Source organism: Clarias gariepinus, chromosome 25 (genome assembly GCF_024256425.1).
Source record: "Clarias gariepinus isolate MV-2021 ecotype Netherlands chromosome 25, CGAR_prim_01v2, whole genome shotgun sequence".
Classification (NCBI taxonomy): domain Eukaryota; kingdom Metazoa; phylum Chordata; class Actinopteri; order Siluriformes; family Clariidae; genus Clarias; species Clarias gariepinus.
The window spans coordinates 18,317,316-18,329,665 of NC_071124.1; the positions used below are offsets into that span (position 1 = coordinate 18,317,316).

General features: G+C 38.9%; 1 protein-coding gene across 8 annotated transcripts in view; it reads right to left on the reverse strand.

Annotated features, from left to right (window-relative positions):
* The window catches only part of LOC128512870 (receptor-type tyrosine-protein phosphatase mu-like), a 250,241-nt gene that overhangs the window by 83,605 nt on the left and 154,286 nt on the right, over positions 1-12,350 (reverse strand). For all 8 annotated transcript variants that reach the window (XM_053486353.1, XM_053486352.1, XM_053486351.1 and 5 more), the window contains exons 8-11: positions 9,469-9,777; positions 8,619-8,728; positions 2,431-2,632; positions 1,882-1,984 (exon numbers count right to left, since the gene is read on the reverse strand). In XM_053486353.1, coding sequence (XP_053342328.1) covers positions 1,882-1,984; positions 2,431-2,632; positions 8,619-8,728; positions 9,469-9,777 — 724 coding nt within the window. The remainder of the gene's footprint in view (positions 1-1,881; positions 1,985-2,430; positions 2,633-8,618; positions 8,729-9,468; positions 9,778-12,350) is intronic.

A 12,350-nucleotide genomic window follows, 5' to 3' on the forward strand; every position in this document is an offset into this window, starting at 1 on the left:
CAGCAAGCTTTGAAAACTTTATTTTCGTGGAATAATCCTTTATAGCACAGCACAGTTGTATTCTCAAATCTGATTGGTCAGTTGGTGTGTGTGCATTTTATCTGCTTTATATCAAAGCTTTTGTTCGAATATGTTTTTCTCACTGTATAATAACAGCTCATTTACAAGAACTTGTATGATGGATGATCCACAAAAGTGAAGCCTAATGATAGACATATTTTCTACAAGCATATTTTTTTTTATAAAGAAAAATATAATCGCTTATATGGTAAAGTTTTCTATTCATTATAGGACAGAGTCTGTGTAGACTTTACATTTTCTCTATAAAATTACATGTTGTGTTTTTTTGTTTCATTTACTTGGGGAAAAAAAAGATAGAAGTAAGGCTACTAAGTGAGAATGAGTTTACACCGCTGCTATTACATAATAGACATGATAACAGGAGCTTACACATTATATAACCTTTAACATTAGAGTTTCTATTTCCTGTTATCCTTAAATACTACTTATCCTGTGGATTGTTACCTATTCAGGCTCTCGGGACATAAGGCGGGAGTCACACTGAATAGGCGGTGGAGGTGGAACGTAACTGATTATATTTCCTCGTGTTACTGTAATCGAGTAGTTTCTTTGTGTCTATCTACTTTTTAAAGTAGTTTTTAAAAGTTGTAATTTGACTTTTACTTAAATATGTTTTGCTAGACGTATTGTACTTCGCTACGTTTGAAACCATATTCGTTACTGAGTAAAAAATATATATAAAAAAAAAATAATAATAATAATAATGCAACCACTGCACTGATTGATTGATGGGTGGGGAGAACAAACAAATAAAGCAACAGCTTTAATATGCAAAGGTGTTCCTTTAATTGAAAACAACTAGTTTGAGATTTATATCTGCTTGTCTTTTTTAAACCACACTTGAAACCCCCATCCCACCCCGCTGTTAAAAAAAAGTAACTCTGTAACTTTTACTCTGAGTAAATGTTTAATGAGCTACTTTTTACTTTTACTTGAGTAGATTTTTAGACTAGCAACTTTACTTGTACTTTGGTACAATATTACTCAAGCAACAGTACTTTTACTTAAATAAAACAGTACTCTTACAAAATTTTGTTACTCTTTCCACCTCTGATAGGGGTGTGGCATTGTCTGGCACACACACACACACACACACACACACACACACACATACAAACACACACACACTATGGCCAGTTTGGAAACCCTGCAGTCACACAGTGACTGTGCTAACCATAAGTCACTATACCGCTGCAATGCATTATTTATTATAACTATATGATTCACGCAGGTTGATAATAAATCACTGCTCACTCAGGTACAGTACATCTAGGAGCAATTTGCCTGGCATGTTTTTGAGGAGATGGAAAGAAACTAGAGAAGCTGGATGAAACCCACAGAAACTCTGAACACACGATCAGAGGATTGGACCGGGGACAATGGGGCAACAAGACGTCAATGCAGGATACAACTCCAAGCACATACTCAATGTATTGAACTTCACATGACCTACTGTACCAATTACTGTCAACACAATCAGTGTGACTCTTTAACTTACGATCACTAATTTGATACAATAATCTGTAATAAACATTAAACAGCCCTAATAACTGTAAAAGTCCCATTTATTGACTGTTTTTATGAAATATAATTGTTTCCTTACTTGAATTAAGATATGTTCTTATTCTAGGAAATAAGGTCCACATTAAACTCAGTAAGAACAAACCTGATTTCTTCTGAAGGATCATTTGATGTGTGTTAAGCTTCTCAATCAGTTCTGACCCATAGAAAATTACCTGATTAGGTTTAGGAACCTTAAACTTCTGCCTTTTTAGGTCTGTGAAAATTTCAGAATCGTACCTCACTGGTGCTCCTCTGCTCTGGGCGGGTTTGAGGAGGACAGTAACTGTGCTGTCAGTCTGGTTCAGAGACGTCTCCTGATCGTAAGCAGGCATGGAAGGAGCTACACACAAAACACACACACACACATAGCACAAAAGAGAGTATGAAGGGCAATTGGACAAACAGAAACACCATATCTTAGATGCCAAAGCTTAAACACTGCTTTACTCCAGGTAAAGAAATCACTCTACAATCCCCCTGCCTTTGAGGCGCTCATATGCTCTGTACAGATAAAGCACAAACTGGTACAGGCAGATAAAGTGACAGGCGGACAAACAGGCGGAAAGATTGGCACGCGGCTAAACATCTAAAGACCCTGGTTTTCTCCTGAGAGATAAACACAATGCAGTGTGGACAAAGTTAATAAAATGGACTGTCTTGTGTAGCACGCTACATCCCAAACACAAATTATCAGGTTAAATGGTATAATGTGTGCATTATGGAAATGAAGCCATTTACTGCATATAGCTGTGGGCGATTGCATCTTGAAGAGTCCATGCTACAGACCTGAGATTTTAGTGGTGGCTTGAGTGATAGCCGGGGGGCCGTAGCCTTTAGCCGTGCTGGCTCTCAGGGTGAAGGAGTACGTCGAGCCTGGATAGAGACCCAGGAACACGTGACTCGTCTCGTTCCCCAGTTTGATCACCTTGCCACTCTGGTTGGAGAGGTCCAGCACTGGGTCGAATGAGCTCACAGCTTTATATGAGATCTGAGGACACGCAGAAAGAAGCTTTATGAACTTCAGCTACACATAATATATTCGAAAACTATTTTTTGCATTAATTAAGAATCAACATTCAACTCTTCTCAGTGAGTTTATACTGCAAGGATGAAAATCCATACACAAATAAAAATAATTAAATATAAAAAAAAAGAGTTGAAAATAACCCTAGCATGTGTCAGCAGAATTAATATTTATAATAAAAATGTTAATGTTGTTATCATCCTCCAGAAATATTTACACTACAAACACGAGCTAACTATAGTAGTACAGTATAATGCTGTATTAAAAAAAAATGTCAATATCAGAAGTACTAACGCCTACCCAGAGCCATGAGCTCAGAATGTGATGTCAGATGGACATGACTACTCACAGCATCATCAGCATACCAAGTAGCACTTTTTCACCTTTAAAGGGCCCATACTTTATTATTGCTTCTAACAGTTAAGATACACGTCAGACCTCAAAGACTCTCAAAGTTTGTGTCTTAATGCTCCAGCTGAAATACCACCTCAGGTACTACATTTTGTCCAAACTACAATACTTTTATTTCCCTCCTTCTCCGTCTATGTAAATGAACTACTGCTGAGCCACACCAGCAGAGCTGAGCAACCAGCAAAAGGACGAGATTTTTTCTTATATGAGATCACAATAGAAAAAAAAAACCTACTGTAGTTGCGAGTCACTAATAGTGGGGACAATGGAGGTGAAGTTAACAATGAATGATTTTAAGGAAGGCTGCACAGGAAAGCTGGCTTTAAAAGACATAGACGCTAAAAGAGAGGGAGATCTATAGGTGTCAGTGATGAAACTTACGCAAGGCCAACTAAAGGCGCAGACCAGTTCTAGGGGGAAATCGAGAAGATAGAGTGTGTGGAAGTGCCGGATAAAAACACATCAAGAGTTCAAGACAGAAAGCGATATCAGGGAAGGAGGCATTTAATGTTTTTTTAAGAAAGACTGGACTGAAAAATCGTCTTCAAAAGGCCAGGAAGATGAGGGCGAGTGAGACCTACAGGTGGTGGTGATGCCACTTACTGGATTCCAGTCTCTGTTAAACAACAAGAAAGAAGAGGAAGAAGAAAACCCATTTAGTTTGTTAGCAGGGAATGCTAACCCACACCATGGAGACCAAGTGAATACTGTATACAGTATTTTATTATACAGTATTAAATTAAATAAGTTTAAATGAAAAGTTTACTTGTTGTAAAGTTTGCAGTTTTGAAAAAGTAACTTCATCACCCATAATAGTAACCTACTGTAGTGTCACATATTCACTAAGTCCATCATCAAGAACACATTTTTCCAGACTGCTATGCAGCCTGCAAACAAGGGAAGGCAAGAACTACTGTACAACTTCCAACAGCGCTCGGTTTCCATTCACGTTCTCTTGATTACTGCAACTTGCAGTGCCTATTTGAAGAGACTCTGATCCTTAGTTCATCCCTAGATCCTTATTTCAGCCCTAATCTGACATTAAATACTTACAGGTACTGACTAAGACTAAGACTAAGACTCTGATCGTTTCCGACCCTGATTATGGCGCCTTTCCCGATTTGTGTATGTTTTTGATTCTTGGTTCAGCCTCAGTGAACTCATCTGCACTTGCTTCTCCCTAAATATCTTACACCTGTGACCACAAAGACATCTCTTTTATCCCCACAGCTTAAATACTACAGCAATACTTATATACAACACAGTTGTAGGAGTAAAAAGTACCTTTAGTTTATAATCTTTAATCTAATGTCTAAAACTATGGCCTCCCAAGAACTCTTTTAATGGACCAAACATGTGGAAACGGCTCTGACCAAGGTCAGGACTATATAAGGAAGTGGCAATAACTCCCAGACGAGGTCCTATAATGTGCAAGTCGTGTCCGTGAACGATTCTTTAACCAGTTTCCACAAAAAAGATTTGTCTCTTGCAGAAGTTAGCGATAACTTATCCGTCAATTTTCAAGGATCAGGGGTTCCACTTGCTGAATTCAATTAGATTCAGTTTTAATTGTATAGCGCTTTTAACAATTGTCATTGTCGCAAAGCAGCTTTACACAATCAAAAGAATTATGGAAGTTTGTATAAAATGTAAATGTATATAAATCAAAATGATAAGATAATGAGCAAGCCAAGGGCGGCGGCAACAGTGGCAAGGAAAAACTTTCTGAAATGGCAATAGAAAGAAACCTTGAAAGGAACCAGACTCAACAGGGAACCCATCCTCATCTGGGTGGCAGTTTAATATAACAGTTAATGTCTTCAAATTAATATCGAGTGCAGTTTGTTGTTGAAGTGTCACCAAACGCATCCCATGCGACCAGATCTCCAATGAGAAGCAGGGCACCAGGACGAGTCAGGCAGGTCCAGAGGGCAGAGGGGGTCTGGATCACTGCCAGCTCAGGAGAAACATGTATAGCTCGACAGAGAGACAGGGAAAGTGAGAGACTGAATGGGTCCGAGGCCTTCTTTAAAACTGTTGCACCATTCTCACTAGCGCAGGGCACAAGGTGGCACAAGGTGGGGTACACCAAGGATGGGGTGCCAACCATTCACACAGCACAAGCACAGACACTCACACATCCGATCATACACTACCAGCAAAAATGCAAAACACTTGTATTTTTGTTTTCTACAAATCTTAGATTTGATTATTTTACAGTGCAAACATAAAAGTAGGCACGAAACCAAAATAACACCAAAAGCGTCTTTCACATCGCCTGTTCTTTCCCCCATAGCCAGAGATGCGTCGTCTCCTTCAAAAGGCAGCCCTGTATATCACTGTAAGCTACAATGCAGGGGCCTCTGCAGCATGTAGCTATTGTAGCTTTGAAGGGAACATCTATAAAACTTAAGCAGTCTCAAAGAGCAATGGGAACAGCTCAACATTTTAACTGTGCTCATTTTTAAATGCACACGAGACTGTTGCAGTGCTCCATGGACACTTTAAGAAAACACTCCAGAACGTTCTTCAGAACTTTTTTTTCATGTATGAACTTATCATAACTCAAGAAAATCTAAAAAGAGAAATCACACAAGGACATGAGCTTTTTCTTTAAATCTTTCTTTTTTTCCCTTTGCTGAAAAATCTATAAGAGTATTTTCATCTTTGCAATATAAATGCATTTACATTCTATACACTCTGCTCTTTCTCCTCCGTAATCCAAAATGCTGTTTATGAGTTATGTCCAATTAATATGCAGTACTATATCTGAAATGCTCCAAGGCCTCTTCAAACGATAGTGCTTTTTAATGGTAGTGAGTTATTAAGAAAAGGAAAAGGAATTCGATTGTCTGACTGGAATTCGAAGATGTATCGTCTTTTTAAATTACAGCGGATGAGCTTTGTTCCTTCTTTCCTTCCCACGCAATCTTTTTTAGCGTTTAATGTGCAGATATGAAATCACCTCTCTTGATTAGTTGTTCTTAATGACCTTGATGCTGGTAGCAGCCTTTCATTCTTCGGCTCGCCTTCTAAAGGGAGGTGCCGATACTTGTAATTGCCGATAGCAGATTAATAGCCGGTAAATGGGGTTTTACGTGCAAGCGTGAAATAAAGAAAGCCTTAGCTATGTTCTGCGTGTCAGAACATGGCAGCGGAGGGAGGATGTGTTCGTCGGGGGGTGGGGGGGAAGCTTCCGTCTCTGGCGATATTTCGTAGGAATAAAAACCAAACAGAGGGGAAGAAGGAGAAGAGATAGAGGGACGGCTAGAGAGAGAAAGAGAGAGAGAGAGACAGGGCAGTCTGAAAGATTGGCCAGAGCTTCAGAATCTGTTTTTGATATCACTGCTTGTCAGAAGAATCTCAGCTTGAACTCTTTGATATTGTCAAATCAAAGGCAGGAGTTAACGTCAAGCTTTACTGCTTCTCTATAATTCAGACAAAATATGTTTCAGGTCAATTCTGTGAAGACCTCTAGGGGGGATGGGGGGGGGATGACACACAAAAACAAAAAGCTATATATATATATATATATATATATATATATATATATATATATATGGCTTTTTGTTTTTGTGTTTCATTTTATTGTAGCCATATTAAAAAATTCATCGAGATTGCTTTAAATTGATGGATTATCTCTAGCTTGCAATCCCAAGATACATGCTGGTATTAGAGTTGGACTGGCATGTTAAACCCACACACACACTCTGGAGATAGGTCTTGTCATGAATCATTAATGGTTACCACTTCAACAGTTTGATATTTCTACCTGCAATTTTCTCAGATTCTTCATCATGGGTACACTTTAATAAATAATGGATATGGTCTGTAATAAATGCTGTATCAGAGGTCATAAAGTGGTAGCTGCTGTCTGATATGCATTTCAGAGGTCCAAACCAAGTAAAAAAAAAAAACAAACCTGCAACATAGTCAATAAACCTTTGGAAATAACTGAAAATTTCTCAAGGATGCGGGGAAGTGGGGATGCTTCATGTAACGCACTTTTAATAATGCTAGGATTTTCCCCAAAACTATTGATTTTTAACTAAAACATGTGTAGATGACAATCACAAATGATTCTCTTCAAGTTCATTATTATCATATTGTTATGGGCACATATTAGTCATCAGTATTGGTGGAATTTAATTGTTTAGCAAACTCAATTGGTTTAACTCAAACTGTTTACTGTGAACAGTGTCCTGTGTAAAGATCCTTAGAAGCTCTTCACCACTGCAGATAGGAATGCCCTGCTTCTATGGGACATTTAAGTCCTGTTTATTTAAATGGGACAATGGGACAATACATTTAATTCCTCAAATCCTTTAATCGTGTCGATTTGGGCGTTGGTGTTGGTTCTCACTGATCTCAGCCCATTAGTTCCAGTAAAAAGGTTGGTTCACCTTTGTTCACCATACCAAGACATTTTAAATAATGCTCCAAACTCGTCCAACATCTACTGTATATCTGACCTCACAAGATGAATTCTAGAAGAATAGTCAAAACTCCCATAAACACACTTCTAAACCTTGTAGAAAGTCGTCCCGGGTAAGTTGAAGCTGTTCTAGCTGCAAAGGGTGGGCCAACTTCATATTAAACCCTGGAGTAAGAATTGGATGTTATGTTACTTACAGTAAGTTCATATGCATGTAAAGGCAGGCGAGCAAATACTTTTGGCAATATACTGTAGTGCATGTATACATACAGTACAGTACATAAGGCCCGTGTTCAGTTCCCAGTCATCGCTGATGTCTGCTTTCAATACTAATTAACAGCAATTGCAACATAAATAATAGGTTTATACTGGATTAACACATTCATTCTAATGCATTATCACTACTATAATAATGGCTCATTTGTGTTATAGGCAACGATAAGTCGCTTTGTTATAAGAGGAGTACTGCATCTGACATGTTTAAAATACTGTTTGTTTTTCCACATTTTAGCAGCACTTGCAGTTGAGAGAAGTTTTTGGTGCTGCACCGCTCTCACCACACTCACTTCCCACATCTTTGGCGACTCTAGTTTGCTTCTATAGCAGATTTTCTGTTGTGGTCCAAATTGTGGTAAAAAAATATTTAGAAGACGACTCATTGGATCAGAGACAGCTGAAAGGCAAGAGCTATTACAAAGAATGTTTTTACAGATTTGTGATGTGCTTGTACATGAATGCACAGACAACAATCTATATTTATACTTCATGTATCACATTTAAAAGAGATGTGGTAACATGAGTTGCCTCTCCAAAGCAGAACATAAAAACCTAACCAGTGTCACCAATCAGTCATGTCATCCAGACATTTTTAGGCAAGCAGTTTTACAGAACTGGAGCCTTCGCAAAATTTTATCAGCTTGATATCCCTGCTACTAATAGTAATAGCGAAAAAATAAAAAAAATAAAAAATAGTGGAAACCCTGCTGTGAAGAATGTGAAGATGAAATAAGAAGTAGCATTCCTTCTGAGGAATCCTAACTTCAAATACCTGCAGTGTTCCAAGTGTTGCACTAGGATCACTGAGATGATCTAATTAGCCTGTACCTCATATTGGGTGATGACTCCATAAGTGTGAGCAGGTTCTCTCCATTTCAGGATGATCTTCTCTTCGTACACGCTGGCCTGGATGGAGTCCAGAGGAACCTCGCCCGGCACTGACACAAAATGACATCATAAAACGTTCAGTTATTAAATAATAATATTATTAATAATAATAATAATAATAGTTATAATAATTATTATAATAATAATAATTAGTTCGTAAAGCGGTAATCATCATCTTCACTGACCCCACAGTATGTAATGTCCATGTGGTAAGACACATGGTGTTATAATAATATGTCTGATTACACTCAGCCTTTAAAGCGCATTTGTTGTTAAAGGTTGTGTGCACATATCTGTGTGCTCATTTGATTCATGTTCAGAAAAAAAAAAAAATCTCTAAATGAAAGATCATGATGAAACGTTCTCACTTACTGTAGGAATTATTTCTTCTGTAATCTCTGCAGGGGATTTTTTTATTATTATTTTTGATATAATTAAGTGCCTTGAGGTAGTTATTCTAATAAATCAAACGTAGAAAAGAATTTCTGTTTTTCTGACATGATAAAACGTGTTAGCTCGACTAACAACCTGTTCGTATAACTTTAAATGTAAATTCAATTAGGAAAAAAAAATCACAGTGGGAAGCAAACTTTCAAATAATAAACAGGATTTGTTTTAAATCAAGGCTAGATTTAATTCAAGCAGTTAAATAGGGTTTATATAAAATGCCTGTATTTGCCAGCATTTATTTGTTTATTTTTTTAAAGTTATATTATTTGTCATTTTAGGTCTAAATATTGCTATGCATCGATGCCGAATGCTTTTCAAAACGGATTTGCATGTGTCTCACCGTCCTCGTCGGTCTGGACGTGGATCTCGGCGCTCTCCTTAACACCCTCGCGATTGCGCAGCACCAGTTTGACGCTCAGGTTGGTGAACGGCGTCAGGTTGTGGATGGTGTGCTGAGGGGCGGAGTTCTTGCCGTCGTACGACACCTCTTCCCGGGTCTCTTCTTTCCCGGTCCCGCGGGCGGTGTATTCCACTGTCAGACTGTAGTTGTGGCAGCGTGTCACGTTGTAGCCGAATGACTCCCATCGCAGAGTCACCTGCCTGGCCTTGATGTCCACCACCTTGAGCTGCCGAGGCCCATGCATGGGTTCTGAGACAAAGAGAAAGAGATAAAGAGAGAGAGAGAGAGAGAGAGAGAGAGAGAGAGCACAAGTTCATTCCCATACAAACAAATTAGTGTGAAGTGTAAAAATTTGTGTGAAACTGTGAAGTAGGATAAAAGCGTATCTAAAACTAAGTGAAAATAAAGACAGAATAAAAATGATAAAAGTTGAGCCGAGTGGCGCAGTAGTAAAGTGCTCGCCCTATCATCCGGATATCGCGTGTTTGATTCCCGGGTGATGCTGTAACCTCTCGCAGCCGGAGGTCTAGAGAGAGCTGGTTGGCCGAGCTCTCTCAAAGGAGAGGGATAAAAGATATTTAGTGCTCCCACATTAATCACGGCTCTACAGCCAATCAGGGGCATCTGTGAGCTCACGCAAGCGGAAGAAGCGGATAGCGCTGTCCTCCGAGTGTGTTATGCCGCCTCCAACGGTGCGTGAACGAGCAGTCGAAAAGATGCGGTCGGCTGGCGTCACGTGGTTCGGAGGAAACACGTCATAGTCTTCGGCCGTCCCGACCAAGTGGTAGTGGAAGCCTTAATGTGGGAGCCCCCTAGTGACGGGGAGGAATTGGCCACGAATAAATTAGGGAGGAAATCTGGGAAAAATCCAAAAAATAGTGTTAAATAGCAGCAGGTACTGTAGAAAAGATCTTAGACGTGCTGCATATATTTAGTCATTTCTGATTTGAGGTAATTATTCTAATGAATTCTTTCTGATCAGTTTTTTCTTTTATAAAAAACGTATGAGTGATGTAGTGTAGTGTTGTAAGCTAAAACCCTAAAAATCGGAATGATCAAATAATTATTATTTTGTGAATCATTCCTATAAAAGCATGCACCTTCCTATTATACCACAGCAACACGTTTAACTCCACATCGTTCTAAGGTACATAGACTCTCTCTCTGTACAGACTCTGATAGAACAGGACTGTCTTTGTGGAAAGGCCAAAAAGCCCAGTGACATCCCATAATCTCTAATCAAAGCCATTTCTCTCTAGCTCACTTTCACATTCTTCCTCCTTCTCTTACTTCCATTTCCTTCTTCTTCTTGCTTGTGTTTAGTCTTTGCCTTTCTCCTATTTCCATTTATATTCTCCTCTCTCTGAGCACAAACACTCACACTCACACTAACTCGTGTGTCTGCCTTGTAGACCTTTCGACTTTCCTCTCTCTCTCTCTCTCTCTCTGCGTCTCTGTTGAGAGAGGAGCAGTTGGAGCGCACGGTAATAAGATCAATTTCCCATTCTGGTTAAATTTGAACTCCATTCATTTTTTCTGGAACTTTCCCTCCTATTAGACCGGGCCGGTGCTCAATTTCCTCCTGCCCCATTCTGAAGACCCACACACACACACACACATAAACACAAGGCTGCTGTTCTGAGGCTTTAGTCGGCATACTTAGCATTCTGGTAATGCAGAGGAACACTTGTGTGCTTTCAAAGCCAAACACAGCATTTTTATTCTACTTAATTTTTTTTTTTTTTTTAAAGAAAATTTAAAATAAGCTCAGAGCACAAATTGACACAAATGAAAACTGACTGAGTCAGTGGGACGACTGTAATATTGTTAATCAGAATGTAACCAAGTAGAGACAGGGGTGAGCATGGGATCATGAGAAAATCAACCAGCTGCTAAAGGCACTCACACACACACACACACACACACACACACATGTACACAAAGACATTTTTATAACGCTGTCAATTTCATTAGTCTCTGTAACCTACTACTTGATATTTAACTAATCACGAGGGCACACAGTGTGAAGACATGAAGCCGCGCTAACTCTTTAGCACACTTTTTAAGACTAAAGTGACTGACCTGAATATTTATAGATGAGATAATTGATGCTTGTTATTCTTTATACGTTTTTTTTTATTTTTTATTCTGAAATGAGAAACACTTCGGGGGAAGCGAGTGGTTGAATATTTCTGTTTATAGATGACTGACAGGTCTTATTGTTTTACAGTATGCAGCAGTTGCCGTTAATGAACTGTAAATCATAATCATCCCTTCTATGAGAAAAAGAAAAAACGTATCATAATATATGAAATTATAAAGCATGTAGTATACAATGTCCCTACTGTATATGCTTGACTTCACTTTCTCACCAACTGTACCTACAGATGAGTGGTTTCTGAATAGTGCACCAGTGGGACCTTGGCATAAGGACATACCGCCTTAAGAATTTTTACTTTAAGGACAAAAATTTATTTATATAATACGGGAAAACAAACCGAGCTGAACCGCATGCCGGCTGGTTGCCTTCGCGCACACAGTAACTTGCACACACGTATGAGAGATGTTCAAAACTTATTCGCACCAAGCAAAGCGAGTTTACCAGGTTAAGTGAGGTTTAACGCCTATTTATTTCATTTTTTTTTTGTCTTTAGCATGTCTTGTTTTGATTTCCAGCCTCAGTGAGAATGAAATTCGCATGTTTTCCCCGTGCTAGGTGGGTTTCCTCCGGGTTCTCTGGTTTCCTCCCACAGTCCAAAGACATGCAGATTAGACTAATTGGCGTTCCCAAATTGCCCGTAGCATGCAAATGTGTGTGTGTG